The 12932-nt window shown below is 39.1% G+C and overlaps 1 protein-coding gene across 3 annotated transcripts in view; it reads left to right on the plus strand.

Annotated features, from left to right (window-relative positions):
• scube3 (signal peptide, CUB domain, EGF-like 3) overlaps nt 1–12932 on the plus strand; it is a 114184-nt gene that overhangs the window by 75946 nt on the left and 25306 nt on the right. For 2 of the 3 annotated variants that reach the window (XM_088639900.1, XM_088639899.1), the window contains exons 7-9: nt 249–296; nt 7244–7360; nt 10083–10205. In XM_088639900.1, coding sequence (XP_088496026.1) covers nt 249–296; nt 7244–7360; nt 10083–10205 — 288 coding nt within the window. The remainder of the gene's footprint in view (nt 1–248; nt 297–7243; nt 7361–10082; nt 10206–12932) is intronic. The other variant, XM_088639903.1, reaches the window with a different exon arrangement.

Genomic DNA, 12932 nt, shown 5'->3' on the forward strand with positions numbered 1-12932 from the left:
AGATACTGATATGCATTCATTTTCATACTTAAATATGAAGCCTCTGCCAAGTCAATTTACTTTTAAGATACTATTTTTATCAGATATTTTTACCATATTGCAACAGTGTTAAATTTAACATGTACAGTATCCTACATAGATCCATAGTGAATATTTTATTTAGAATGTTGAGAGATTGGCGGGATCTTTTTTCCCGGTTTCCATGGCAACTCTCAAGCACTAAACCGGTGTTTTTATAATGTGTGCAGGGGAAAGAAGTGTCCAGCAGCAGGCAGCCCCACAGCTGTTACCCAATGGTAAATATGTCTGTTCCCTGGCTTGGATGTGATTGAACTGTAGCCTTGGCGTCCTGACTGTCTGTCTGTGAGGGTGTGCAGAGGTACAAGAACTGAGGTTCAGCCGTTTTCCAAGGTGTCTCCTACCTGTGCCCCAACTCTCCTGGGTTCCTTTGTGAATGCTGTGTCATGTCTGTCACTCTTTCTCCTAGACACACTCTCATCCAGCACGCATTCCCGTACACACTGCCCACTACACCCTGATAATCTGGCTAATGCCCTTGGACCTCCCCTCTTTACCTATATGTTTCTTCAGTTTTGCTGCAAGGGTGTTCAGAAAAGTACCACGTCAAATTTTAAGAACAAATCCCTCTTTAATGTTTTTACTAAAGAAACTACGAGTTTAGTTAATATAGAGACTTACTCCCAGATCATTTCTGCCGCACAGAACTTTAGGTCAATCTCTGTTTTACAGCTCTGGTCCAACCCTTTCTTTTTGTGTCTGCGTTGGCCTTTTGAAACTTTAACTCAGAGCATTTTATAATTATTTTCCACAGCAAGTAAGTGTGTATCCTGATGTCCCTATGCACTAAGGGCCTTTAGGTCATTTGTGATATCATTTGACAGCATTGGAGATACAATCCTGGACTGCAATAAGCTTTTATCTCATTATTCTGGAAGCACAGACCCATAAGACTATTGCTTAAAACTCTGAGGATATCTGTCCAGCTGAATTCAATATCAAGACCCAGGAATGTCAGTGGAAAACAACATTAAACCCAGTCAAATCAGCCTTCCTGGACAAAGACAGAAAATCCCTTTAGTACAGCACTCCTAATTCTGTACTAAACATAAAAATGACTTAAATAACAAAACTCTAGTATTGTTAAATTTTCCAGTTCAGCAGAATCACACATTTTCTTGTCTTAATAACCAAATAATATGTTTTAGTATCTAAATATTACCATTGTGGATTATGGAATTAAAAAAAAACAACTGAATTGAGTGTATGTATTACAGTTGAGATCTAAGACTAATAGCAAGTAAATGCTTGTATAAAATGTTATTACTGTACATCAAAATGATGCTTTATGAGTTGAAATTGAAGGCTAAACTGATGTAAAGACTATCAAAAACCTGGCAGTAAGCATTCACTAACCAAGTCATTTCTTACAAAGGTGCTCTGAACAAATGAATAAATGTTCTAAAGAATGACCTTGGCTGATTTGGGGCCTTATGCAAAGAAGGGACCTTGTTCAGAATAGGCTTTATTTAGAATAGGGGACTCACCTGCTCCATCTCCGTGGATTTTAAAGGTCAATAAACACAAGACCTACCCTTTCAAACTGATGCATTTTGTGAAAGTAAAAAAAAACTATATGAAGGACCGAGCTGATTTAGTATTCATTTTATAATGAAACTAGAAATGTCTCTAGAGTTTTCCATTCTCAAGAAATGCTGGCAGAAACATCAATTTACCCCCTTTAGAGTGAACACATGCAATATTATAAGCTCTCTTATAGCACAGCTTTTGTGAAGGATTGAAACAGCATTCAGAAAGGATAGCAAAATCTTCCTCCTCTAAATAATCCCAGACTAACTGCATGCTTGCTTTCAGAGGTACTTCTGAGTAAAGGATGTACAATGTACAATGTCAATCAGTACAAATCCCCCACTTTTGTGACAATCCACTTCATCCAGGCTCTGTCTCTACTTACATGCATTGATTAACAGAACTGGGGAAATGGGTTTTGCCATTTACTGTAGCACCAAAGCATGGCAGTTCATAGCAGGAGACCAGCTAGGAGATTTCTTTTAAATTAAAGGAAGCCTGTGAAAAACTCAAGCTACAGCAGTTGAGAAGAATAGCTCAAGTGAAACGCTGCCTTATTTTTTTCTCTGTGGATATCTCAGGTTCATTTCTGAAAGGTGTTGAAAACAAAGATTTTTAATCTTAAAGCAGCAAGTATGAAGCCCTACTAATTCCAAGGAATGAATTCAGAAAATTCCAAAATTGCATTGCAACCATTATTCTTCCAAATTGAATTGAATTCCAAAACAAAAATATTGCAACAGAGGAATTTATGTTTAATGGTGCTTATAATAGACATTCAGGAGGAAGATTAGATCCTAGTCTCACACCCAGCACTTCCTTTTGCATATCTCTCTTGAATGCCCCCTGCCTCTCATCTACACCCTTGCGTTAAACTTTCTAGCTCAATCCTTAGGACAGCTTATCTTCTTGGATGGACTGCTATTCCCTCAGCTGAGTGAGTCACACCAAATACTCTATACATATTTCATCTCTGTCACATTCCTTAGGAACTAAGAACTAAACTACTGAAATGTCATTTAAAAATGTCATTTAAAAAAGAGCAGAATTATCAGACTGGAGTGGTGGATCTGTGGCTAAGGATCTGCGCCTGTGGCTGGAAGGTTGCCGGTTTGTATCCTGCGGCTGGCAGAGGAATCCTACTCCATTGGGCCCCTGAACAAGGCCCTTAACCCCAACTGCTCCAGGGGTGCTGTACAATGGCTGACCCTGTGCTCTAACCCCAAGCTTCTCTCCCTGTCTGTGTGTCTCGTGGAGAGCAAGCTGGGGTATGTGAAAAGACAAATTCCTAATGCAAGAAATTGTATAGGGCTAATAAAGCAACATTATCATCATTATTATTATCATTAAAAAAAACATAAAATAGATATGCCACTGAAAATAGATATACACTGAATGTGTTTTCTGGGTTGGCAGTATTCTTGTCACACAGTGTGCTTGTCACACATTATCATAATCTAAAAGTTCATTCAATATCAGTAGGTTCAATGAATTAGAAAAGCTACAAAAGCAGTAAAAAATACAAACATTTGCCTGTTTTTCTGAGGGATGACAAGTATATGTACTGTACACATGATATTGAAATCCACAGTGCAGAGTCGGGCTTAAAAGGGGCTCTGCTCCACTGTCTTATCTTGGTTGAAAAATACAATGTGTTTATGTCAGTAACATCCACAGCAGACCATTGGAAAATCACTAAAACCTCAAGCCTGGGCATGCACCAAAGTGTCATTTCAATCCTGCATCTAATACAGAAGAGCATTTATAGTATATTATTGCAACAACATCATAATCTGCAAACATCGATTTAAAACAAGAAACAACAGAAGATTTTCACTAAACGTTCTAGAAATTACACTCTAGTTCAAACCTTCAATAGAAAGGGTGCATCTGTAATCTGCCTTGGCCATGTTCATTTTTTTTATTCACTGCTTACAGACAAGCCATGACAATGCCACCACTCTTCCATGGTCTGCTAAAGGCTGCCAAGTTTCACTGCCCTGCAGTGTGTAATTTTAACAAACAGACTGTGCCACTTTGGTAACGCTTCAGTTAAATGCCATTAATTGTTTTTTTTTAAGACAGCATGAATCTGTAATGAATACAACAGAACTTACAACTTTAATATGTATTAATTTCACTCATTTCTGGTCTCAGAATGGCACAAAGAAAGGTTCTCAATGTAAGCCTACTGAGCCAATTACTGATGTTTTGTTCAGCTCCCCCAGTTTAACAGTGATCTGAAAGAATTAATTAATTCTTCATGTTTGCATTACAGAGTATTGCACTCACTATTCAGTAGGTTCATCACGTAACTACTGACATTTAATTTGCAGTATTCTGAATGCCCAAAATGTTAGTAATTCATACAAGCATTATTTGTCAGATAGAGGTTGAGTGAGAGAAGCTAAATGGTGTTCCATTCAGTACATCACTAGAATGAATGCTTGGTATTGTCATACCAATAAAAAATACTAATAAAAAGTAATACCCTTTTAATACCCTTTTCCCTAAACAAGAAACTGAAAGATTTCTGCAGCTGAATATAGAATTGTAATGGAAACAAATGCGTTTTCTCATTAAATAAACAGTAATTGGAGCAATAGATGCTTAGCTAAGTTTCAGATATCTCCATTCGATTTTAATTGAAACTTTACGAGAGTTTGCATAACCTGCAGTGATTTTTATCTATCGTACAAATTGTACAGCTATTTTCACTGAGCGCTCGAAGTCAGTATTGTTCACCCCCAAAAAAACAGTAATCTACTCACCAGCGTAATGAAGCAAATTATTTCTTTCTATTTTAATCACACGCTTTTCAGCCTTTAATGTGTTTTAATTGTTTCTCAACACACTTCATAATGTTAACATTCTTGCTTTATATTATTCCCCTAAATTGAATAGAAACTAAAATGTGATCGGTATGCACCAAGTGTAATGCATTTTTCTGGATTGTAGCCAAGACCACAGCAGTGGTAAAAGGTAATATCTATATGAAATGGTTAACTATTCAGAAATCAAAACCATTCAGTGGTGTCTTATGGAAGGTAGAATAATGACATTATCATTTAAAATCCTTAAAAACATCAACAATAAAAATATTTTAAAAAATTAAAATATACATTATAAATTATTTATCACTGATGCAAGCATGTCAGTATTACAGAGTACTGTAGTATACAGTTTTTTGATGTAACACATGTAATTGTTTGGCCCCTGTAATACTTTCGGAAGTTTCACTAGTTTTAGACACACAAGGTTGCTTTTTTGAATCTCTTAAGGTCTGAATTAAAGTTTTTATGTTCAGCGCAGGGGAAGACAACCCCTTCCCACATTATCGGTGAGCTGTTAATTATGGTAGAATATTATCTTCTTAAAATATAGCATTAGAGAAAAACAATTGAGAAATAATTCTGATGTTTAGTGATAGCTGACAAAAAATAAAGTATGTGGTGTAACTATATCTTAAAGGCCAGTAGTCTTATCTTTTCTGTTACGTGTGACAGAATTTGACATTTTGACATAATAATGAGATACACGGCTATAAAGTCAGCAAATGTTGCAAAGTTGTGTTGGAGTTTGGTTTTCTGTCTGGGGTGACAGCTATAAAAGGCACACTTAGTACTAAAAGTAAATTCAATTGCAAAGAAGAGTAAGATAAAGACAAAATAATTTTTTGGTCTCATAAAAAGTCGAATGAAGTCCCTCTAAACAGAAGCCTTTAAAACAGGTATGAAAATAAAATTTCTAGAATAGTACATTGTACACATTTCACTATGAGGTAGAATATACATTAAAAATATAAGCAAATATTAATTTAAAAATCTCATTATACTGTACTATACTGGCTATTGTACCACCCCAATTGCTTATTTTATGTGATAGTTCTAGATTTTTCAAGGTTAGAGAGGCTGTGTGCTCACTCCAAAAAGCTTTTTTTAACTCAGGTTTTGGTTAATATTCATCTCAATATTTGCCATGGTAAAAAGCTTCAGGAAAGATGATAGACAATAGGGTGCTGAGAGGACATGAGATGCACAGTAAAGATCCACCACCACAGGCAGTGGTCATATTAATTTGTATGATATACAGTATGCCATTCCTGACAGAAAAGATTTCTGATGTTTTCCACTGATAATTTGTTTCCTTAGCAAACTGAGACAAAAAGGAATGAACTTTAGAAATAACTGCAGAAAAGAATATTCTTCAAAAAGAACTGAAATACTTTGACAAGCTGAAGATACACATATTATGAGTTTGAGTCTGGGTTATGTCACTAACCGATGTGTCATTTTGTGCATCACTTCCTGCAGCTCAGAATGACCCTTGTGAGTGTATGTTACCAGTACCTTAGGTGATCACTTTGTATTGAACATTGGAAATGTTTGTCTGAAGTACTGAAAACATGTTTTGTATAATTTTTTTCCCATCTTGCAATAATCCTTTCTATTTTCCTTGAGGAAATGTCCTAATGTCTTTCTTCAGCAGTGGCTGTACGTTGCTCATCCTTCTGATTTCTCCACTAAACCATTTAGGCCATATTTTCCTAGACTTGGAATTGTTTAGGAATGAATTTGAGCTTTTAACGTTGTTTCTGAAGTATAACCATCCTTCTTCTATTTACTCTGTACCCATCTGTTCCCACGTAACAGCTCAGCCTCATTCCCCCGTAATGTGCTTTTCTAAGATTTAGAACCCAATTTTAGACTCAAGCTTAAAAGATTTAAAATATACATCAATATACGCCATATTACAGTCACATTTTCCCATTGATTGCATCATATCTATCCACTCAGCCATATCCTTGTTGTTTGAAAAGATTTAGTCAATAAGAGCATCTCCAAAGTTGGAGTGTATGTAAACTGGGTTAAGAAGTACTCATTAACCTTTTCAACCATATCAATTTTATCTTCTATATTCCCTGTAGCAATATCCCAATTTGTGGAAAATTAAAATCTCCCTGTAACATAAATTCAACTGTAGTATATAATCTCATCATCACGTAGGCTACTTGCTCCTGTGTCTGTACTAAATTGTCTATAGCATGCACCTTTTGTTTAGTCCTTAAGAATTTCTGTTTTCTATTTTAACCTCTATAGAGTCTAAACTGCTTGAAACCTGTTGGCAAAGACCCTACAACAACAAATGGGCCTGCATGCGATTCTAAATTGTGTGCAATAAAAATAACTTACGAAAAAAAATCTGAAGGTACAGTACAAGCTGTATCGCAAAATAAAATATTCTGTGCTTTTCAGACAGCCTCCCCATATTACAAATGCAGCATATTTTGGGAGTACCAGATTTTATATAATAATTTAAGCAATGGAGTTAGGAGACTGATGGACGCCGTTATCTAAGAAACTGAGGCCTGTGTGTCTTGTTTCGGATTTAATGATCAGCTATCACCCTTGCATTTATTTAAACAAAGAAGCTACATGTGTGCCTATAGATGACGGTCAGAAACATTCTATCAAATAATATTGTTAGATTGAAGAAAAACACATGCACACGAACTACGGAAATGAAATGAGATGTGAAGGCATTCAGGCAAAGGGCAGTACAGTATCCAGGGTTTTGTGTCTTTTATGGCAGAACTGACAGCTCCCTTTCCTTCTTGCTGTGTCTGTTTCTCCAGAGACTTGTGCAGTGAACAACGGTGGCTGTGACAGCACATGTCATGATGCAGTGACGGGGGTACGCTGCAGTTGTCCCGTGGGCTTCACCCTCCAGCCTGACCGCAAGACGTGCAAAGGTACAGTGACATGGTCTCACTCCCCTCCCTGTAAGACATTATAATATACAGTGACATGGCCTCACTCCCCTGCCTGTAAGACATTAAAATATACAGTGACATGGCCTCAATCCCCTCCCTGTAAGACATTAAAATATACAGTGACATGGCCTCACTCCCCTCCCTGTAATACATTAAAATATACAGTGACATGGCCTCACTCCCCTCCCTGTAAGACATTAAAATATACAGTGACATGGCCTCACTCCCCTGCCTGTAAGACATTAAAATATACAGTGACATGGCCTCACTCCTCTCCCTGTAAGACATTAAAAGGTACAAAAGCACCTCAATACGGCAGGATTGCAGACTGAGAATGTTCATAACAACAACAAAATTGCCAACATACTGTTAAAGTTACACATTAAAATGGTAGCCACCAGCTAATAATGAATTCCCCGTTAATGCCCCAGATGTAAGCACTAGGACACCACATGTAAAAAGGCTGAGGTTAGAGTTAGGGCATATACAGTATACTGTATGTGATCAGCATAAGACAGTTGTTAATTCACTTTCATAGTTGTAACAGTTCTCTAAGCATATCAAGTGAAGGCATTTATGTCTCTACTACGGTGTGCATGGACTGGCCAAACCTAGGTAAAGAAATTTAAAATAAGATATCTCTAAAGGTCTTATTTGGGGTATACAGCACAGTTCCGCTGTACTCTGAACTGAAATGCTTCTTTTTTTGTGCGTTGATGTGTTCCTGGTGAAGGTTTCTGTCTTGTTTCTAACATCCTGTGCAGGTACAGTATGTAAGTATGTTTAGAGGTCACTGGGACTCATGAGCTACTGTGTGTCCTTGTTTATGCTGATGTGTGTTTGACTGTGGCCACGAGAGTAAGTTTCTTGCTGCTGTGTCTTGCTCTTTTTTTCCTCTGGTGTGTCTATGTGTCTCATCTGTGTGCGTTTCTGCATGTTTATGCTATATAACTCAGCAATAGCTGAAGAACATGGCTGTTCAGTTGTAACTATCAATGTCCAGATCAAGGGTAATGGTGGTGTGTGCGGTGAAGGGAGACAGAAACTGTCATTTTATTTTTCAGCAGAGAGGATTAAAAAAAGGCTAAGTGCTGAGGGCTGCTAACAGCTTGTTAAAGCGTGGTGCAGTCATGTGTGGCCGAAAGGACAACATCACTCTCTTGTGATTGTCCATCGTCTGACAGAGGGCGTGGAGAGTTATTTTAGCACCACTTCAGTATGAACTTCATGCAGCTCCCTCCTCTCTGGGATCATGTCTCTTCTGACCTGCTGCCCCCTCTGCCTGTCATTCCACGCCTTGCTGCACCAGCACAGGGGATTCTGAGGGCAGACTGGGAGCCCGCAATGACAGGTTCTAATCAGAAAAGCAATTCAGGGTTACTGAGGCATACAGAACACTTTCCCATCCCTCAGCCTGTCCGTCTGTCTGGCTGTCTTCTCTCCTAGATTCCTTTTCATCTGGTCTCGCTCTGCTAGTGATTTGACAGAGAGTGTGTGAGGTCTCTGCCTCTCCTGTCACACAGCAGTAAGAGCAGAGAAGAGGATGGAGGGGAAATTTAGAGTTGGTGTCCACTGTCGATACCTGGAAACTGTTTCCCCTGACACCCAGCTGCTTTAAAAGGAATGCCAGGAAGGAAAAAAAAATCGTTAAATTTGTGATTATGAGCATGTTCTTTTTAAAATGAACAAAAAAAACCTAACAGTAGACCATACCGTCTTTATATTTTTCCTCTTCACATTTTAGTCCAGGAAATAAGCTGCTCCTTAATCTTCACTGTCACAGGGTTTAAGATCATTCATTCCTTTTAGTTTTCCATTTTAAGTTTAAGAATATGACAAAAACTACGATATGTTGCTATGTTCTGTATGCTGGGAATTGATTTCTCTGTAAGCATTGCTTTGGAATGTTGTATGCTTTTGCAGATGTGACTGACAGTATTTAAATAAAAAAATTGGTCAGATCATTTAAATCGAAAAGTGACACCAAGCACCTTAGAAACAATACATTCTCAGACGCATCCATACCGGGTGCATGAAAATGATTTTAAAGAGGTACATGTTTGAGCCGTCATGCTGACACAACGAAAACTGTTTTATCTGGCTACTAGTTTTATCTAGATCTGCATTAACACACTAATCACTATCAACAAGCAGAAATAAAATACTAGTAAAGAAAACGTTTCATCTCTGAAGCTGCTCCTTTGCCAGAGTCTTATAAGAAATGGTAAACCCCTACATTAAGGACTTTTTTGATTGCAGTTAATTCTCTTTCATATTGATATGCAATTTTTATGTTAATAGTTGCATGGATCTCCTAGTGCCAGTGAGCTGTCTGTATCTCACTCCCTCTCTTCTCTCTCTCTGTTTGAAACTTGTTAAACAATATGTAGTAAAACGAGGATCTCACATCTTACAAAGTCTGTGAGTACTGAGTCTCATTGCAGTGCAGTTTAATTAAACTTATTTATCTACCTCAATGAGACAGTCAGATATCTTCCTAAAAGTTCATTCAAGCATGGGACACCCACAATGAGTGCTGTTTACTTCAGTCCTAGAACACTAATCACGCCAATCGACAGCCACTGAGTAACCTGGGTTTTAACCACTTCCAGTGCTTCCCAAAGCCTAGGATTGCTAAATATTTCTGATCACGGTCTGTACAGTTATTGCTAATCTTTACCTAATGTGCTTCCCTGTACAGACATCGATGAGTGTCGTCTCAACAACGGTGGCTGTGACCATGTGTGTCGGAACACGGTGGGCAGCTTTGAGTGCAGCTGCAAGAAGGGCTACAAACTGCTGACTGATGAGAGGACCTGCCAAGGTAGCGCTGTTTGTCCGGTGTTTCTATTGAGGGGGGGGCCCCAGAGAAGTGGAAACAATATCGCATCACCCTAACAGGGTCGCAAGGCTTTGGATGTGAACCTCACTTCAGTGTTATTTTAAGATCAGAAGATCAAGGTTCCCCTCCGATTTCCATGTTGATTTTTATGGACCTTCTAGTGAGGCAAATATTTACGAGTTTCGACATTCTCTTGAGGATGTATGGATCCATCTACACAGTGCAGGTGACTCAGTCCTTGGTTGGAGAAGTATCTCCATGGTGAGACAATCAGTTTTTTTAGAACAGAGGTTGATGAGGTCGTTTTGTCCAACACTGTCCTTCATGTCTGATGTTGTGGTGAACAGTGAGAACACCCACCCAGATTATGGATACTGTACATGACTTTCTACAGGAGAAACTGCAAAAGTCAATGCTTTCTGTCAGCCAACAAAATGACTTACTTAACTATGTTACCCATTTAGTATCATGATGTGGACAGCCTTCTGCTTGTTTTCCGGTCCACATGTGCGAGCCTCAGAACCTCTCAAACTGAAGTACATGAAATCTCTGCTCAGGTAGTATTTTAAGATGCTGTACACTCCCACCTCTTTCAGAACCAGTAAGATGTACATGTCAGGCTGAGGAAATGAGGAGATGAATTTTGTGTGTCCTTTAATATTATGAGGACATAATTACGGCAAAATTCAAGTACTGTCTTTTTTCTGATTTTTTTATCATACCTGACTCCTCACTCCTCGCAGTCCTCTGCCACCTTGCCCCCAGCCTTCAGCTGAGGCAGAGAAAGCCAATGGCAGAGAAAGCCTGTCTGGAGCTTTTTCTTCTGTTTTTCTTGGAATGCTGCCAAACACAATAGATAAATCCAAAACCTCTCACCACCAACAGTTATGGAAAATATTAAGATAAAGCCGTGCTCATCAATAACTCCCTGTCTGTGGGTATCCAGTCGGAGAGACTTCCAGCTTGGAAGAGAATGAATAAAAACAGGAGCCCAACAAATACTTCAAGTCCTGCAGAGAAAACAAGAAGAAAGGGATGTGCAATTTTTAATTATTTGTTAAGGTTGGTTGAAAATCTTATTATGATACACCTAGTCTTATCAAAGAGAGCCCTCAGTCTGACAGATTTGTTTTTCTGTCTGCTGTCCATCCCCCACTTTCACATTCTCTCTGTCCTTCGCTGTGATGTCCTGAAACAAAGCCAAGGGCATAAAGGCTAGAAGTGTTTGTCACGAGGTCAGAGGTTATCAGGGGAGTGTGTACAATAGTAGCTCAGAACCTTGTTTGTTTTCACTGCCGCTGACTGTGAATCAAGCAACTGTCAGACAGGGCCCAGATTTTTCCATTCAGACTCATTTCCTGCCCACACTGTAGGTGGAATTTATAAGGAAGCTGTATCTTATTGCCCATATTTCTTCAACATCTGCAATACTGTAATGCTCTCCGTTGAAATATGTACATTTCTATCAATATCTTCAGTGTAAGTTAGACAATTAAGGACAAATTGCAAATGAAACAATAATATACCGAGAGCCTTACGGGCGGCACAGTGGCTAGTATTGCTGTCTCACAACTCCGGGGGTCTGGGTTCAATTCTGCATGTGGAGAGCTATTTCTCGGTGTGTCGGTGTTTGTACCTGTTGTTTAGCCACAACCATATCACTCTGCAACTCACAACTGGCAGCCCACTGAAGCTCAGTAGGTGTGAGCCTGGTCAGTACCTGGATGGGACCCTCCTGGGAAAAACTAAGGTTGCTGCTGGAAGAGGTGTTAGTGGGGCCTGCAGGGGGCGCTCACCCTGCGGTCCATGTGAGTCCTAATGCCCCAATATAGTGATGGTGACACTGTACTGTAAACAGGCGCCGTCCTTTGGGTGAGACGTAAAACCGAAGTCCTGATTCTCTGTGGTCATTAAAAATCCCAGGGTGTTTCTCGAAAAGAGTAGGGGTGTAATCCCAGCATCCTGGCCAAATTTTCCATTGGCCCTTACCAATCATGGCTTCCTAATAATCCCCATCTATGAATTGGCTTCATTACTCTGCTCTCCTCTCCACTGATAGCTGATGTGGGGTGAGGTTTCTGGCGCACTATGGCTGCCTGGCTGCCATCGGATCCAGGTGGATGCTGCACATTGGTGGTGGTGGAGGGGAGTCCCCATTACCTGTAAAGCGCTTTGAGTGGAGTGTCCAGAAAAGCACTATATAAGTGTAAGCAATTATTATTATTATTATCTGTCTATGGACTATCTACTGTATGCAATGGACTAGTGTCCCAGCCCGGGTGTATGCTTTTTTGCATCCATTGCTTGCTGGGATAGGCTCCAGCTCCCACACAACCCTGAATTGAATGAAGCGGTTTAAAAATGGATGTCTCATGGCACTTATAACAATATATAACAAAGCAAAACTAAAAACATTGGAAACATATTAATACTCATAATTTCTCATAACCATACATTTCATTACAAGCACAGGAGTCATGGAGTATGATGAAAGAATCAGTTGTCTCAATCTCTCTAAAATTGTGATTTCCTAAGTTTTTTTCATTATTGCCAGTACTGTGCTGCAGTGATGGCTCAATGAAGAGGGAGACTGAGGCAATCTCTTTCATGTTGTTTATCCAAATGTTTTGATGTTCAAGCCTTTTCTATATTCTTCTATACTCGTTACCTTGTTGAATATCCGGTCACATCTACAAGTGGCTCTGCGCA

The sequence above is a fragment of the Lepisosteus platostomus genome, chromosome 7, assembly GCF_059453375.1.
Source record: "Lepisosteus platostomus isolate fLepPlt1 chromosome 7, fLepPlt1.hap1, whole genome shotgun sequence".
Classification (NCBI taxonomy): domain Eukaryota; kingdom Metazoa; phylum Chordata; class Actinopteri; order Semionotiformes; family Lepisosteidae; genus Lepisosteus; species Lepisosteus platostomus.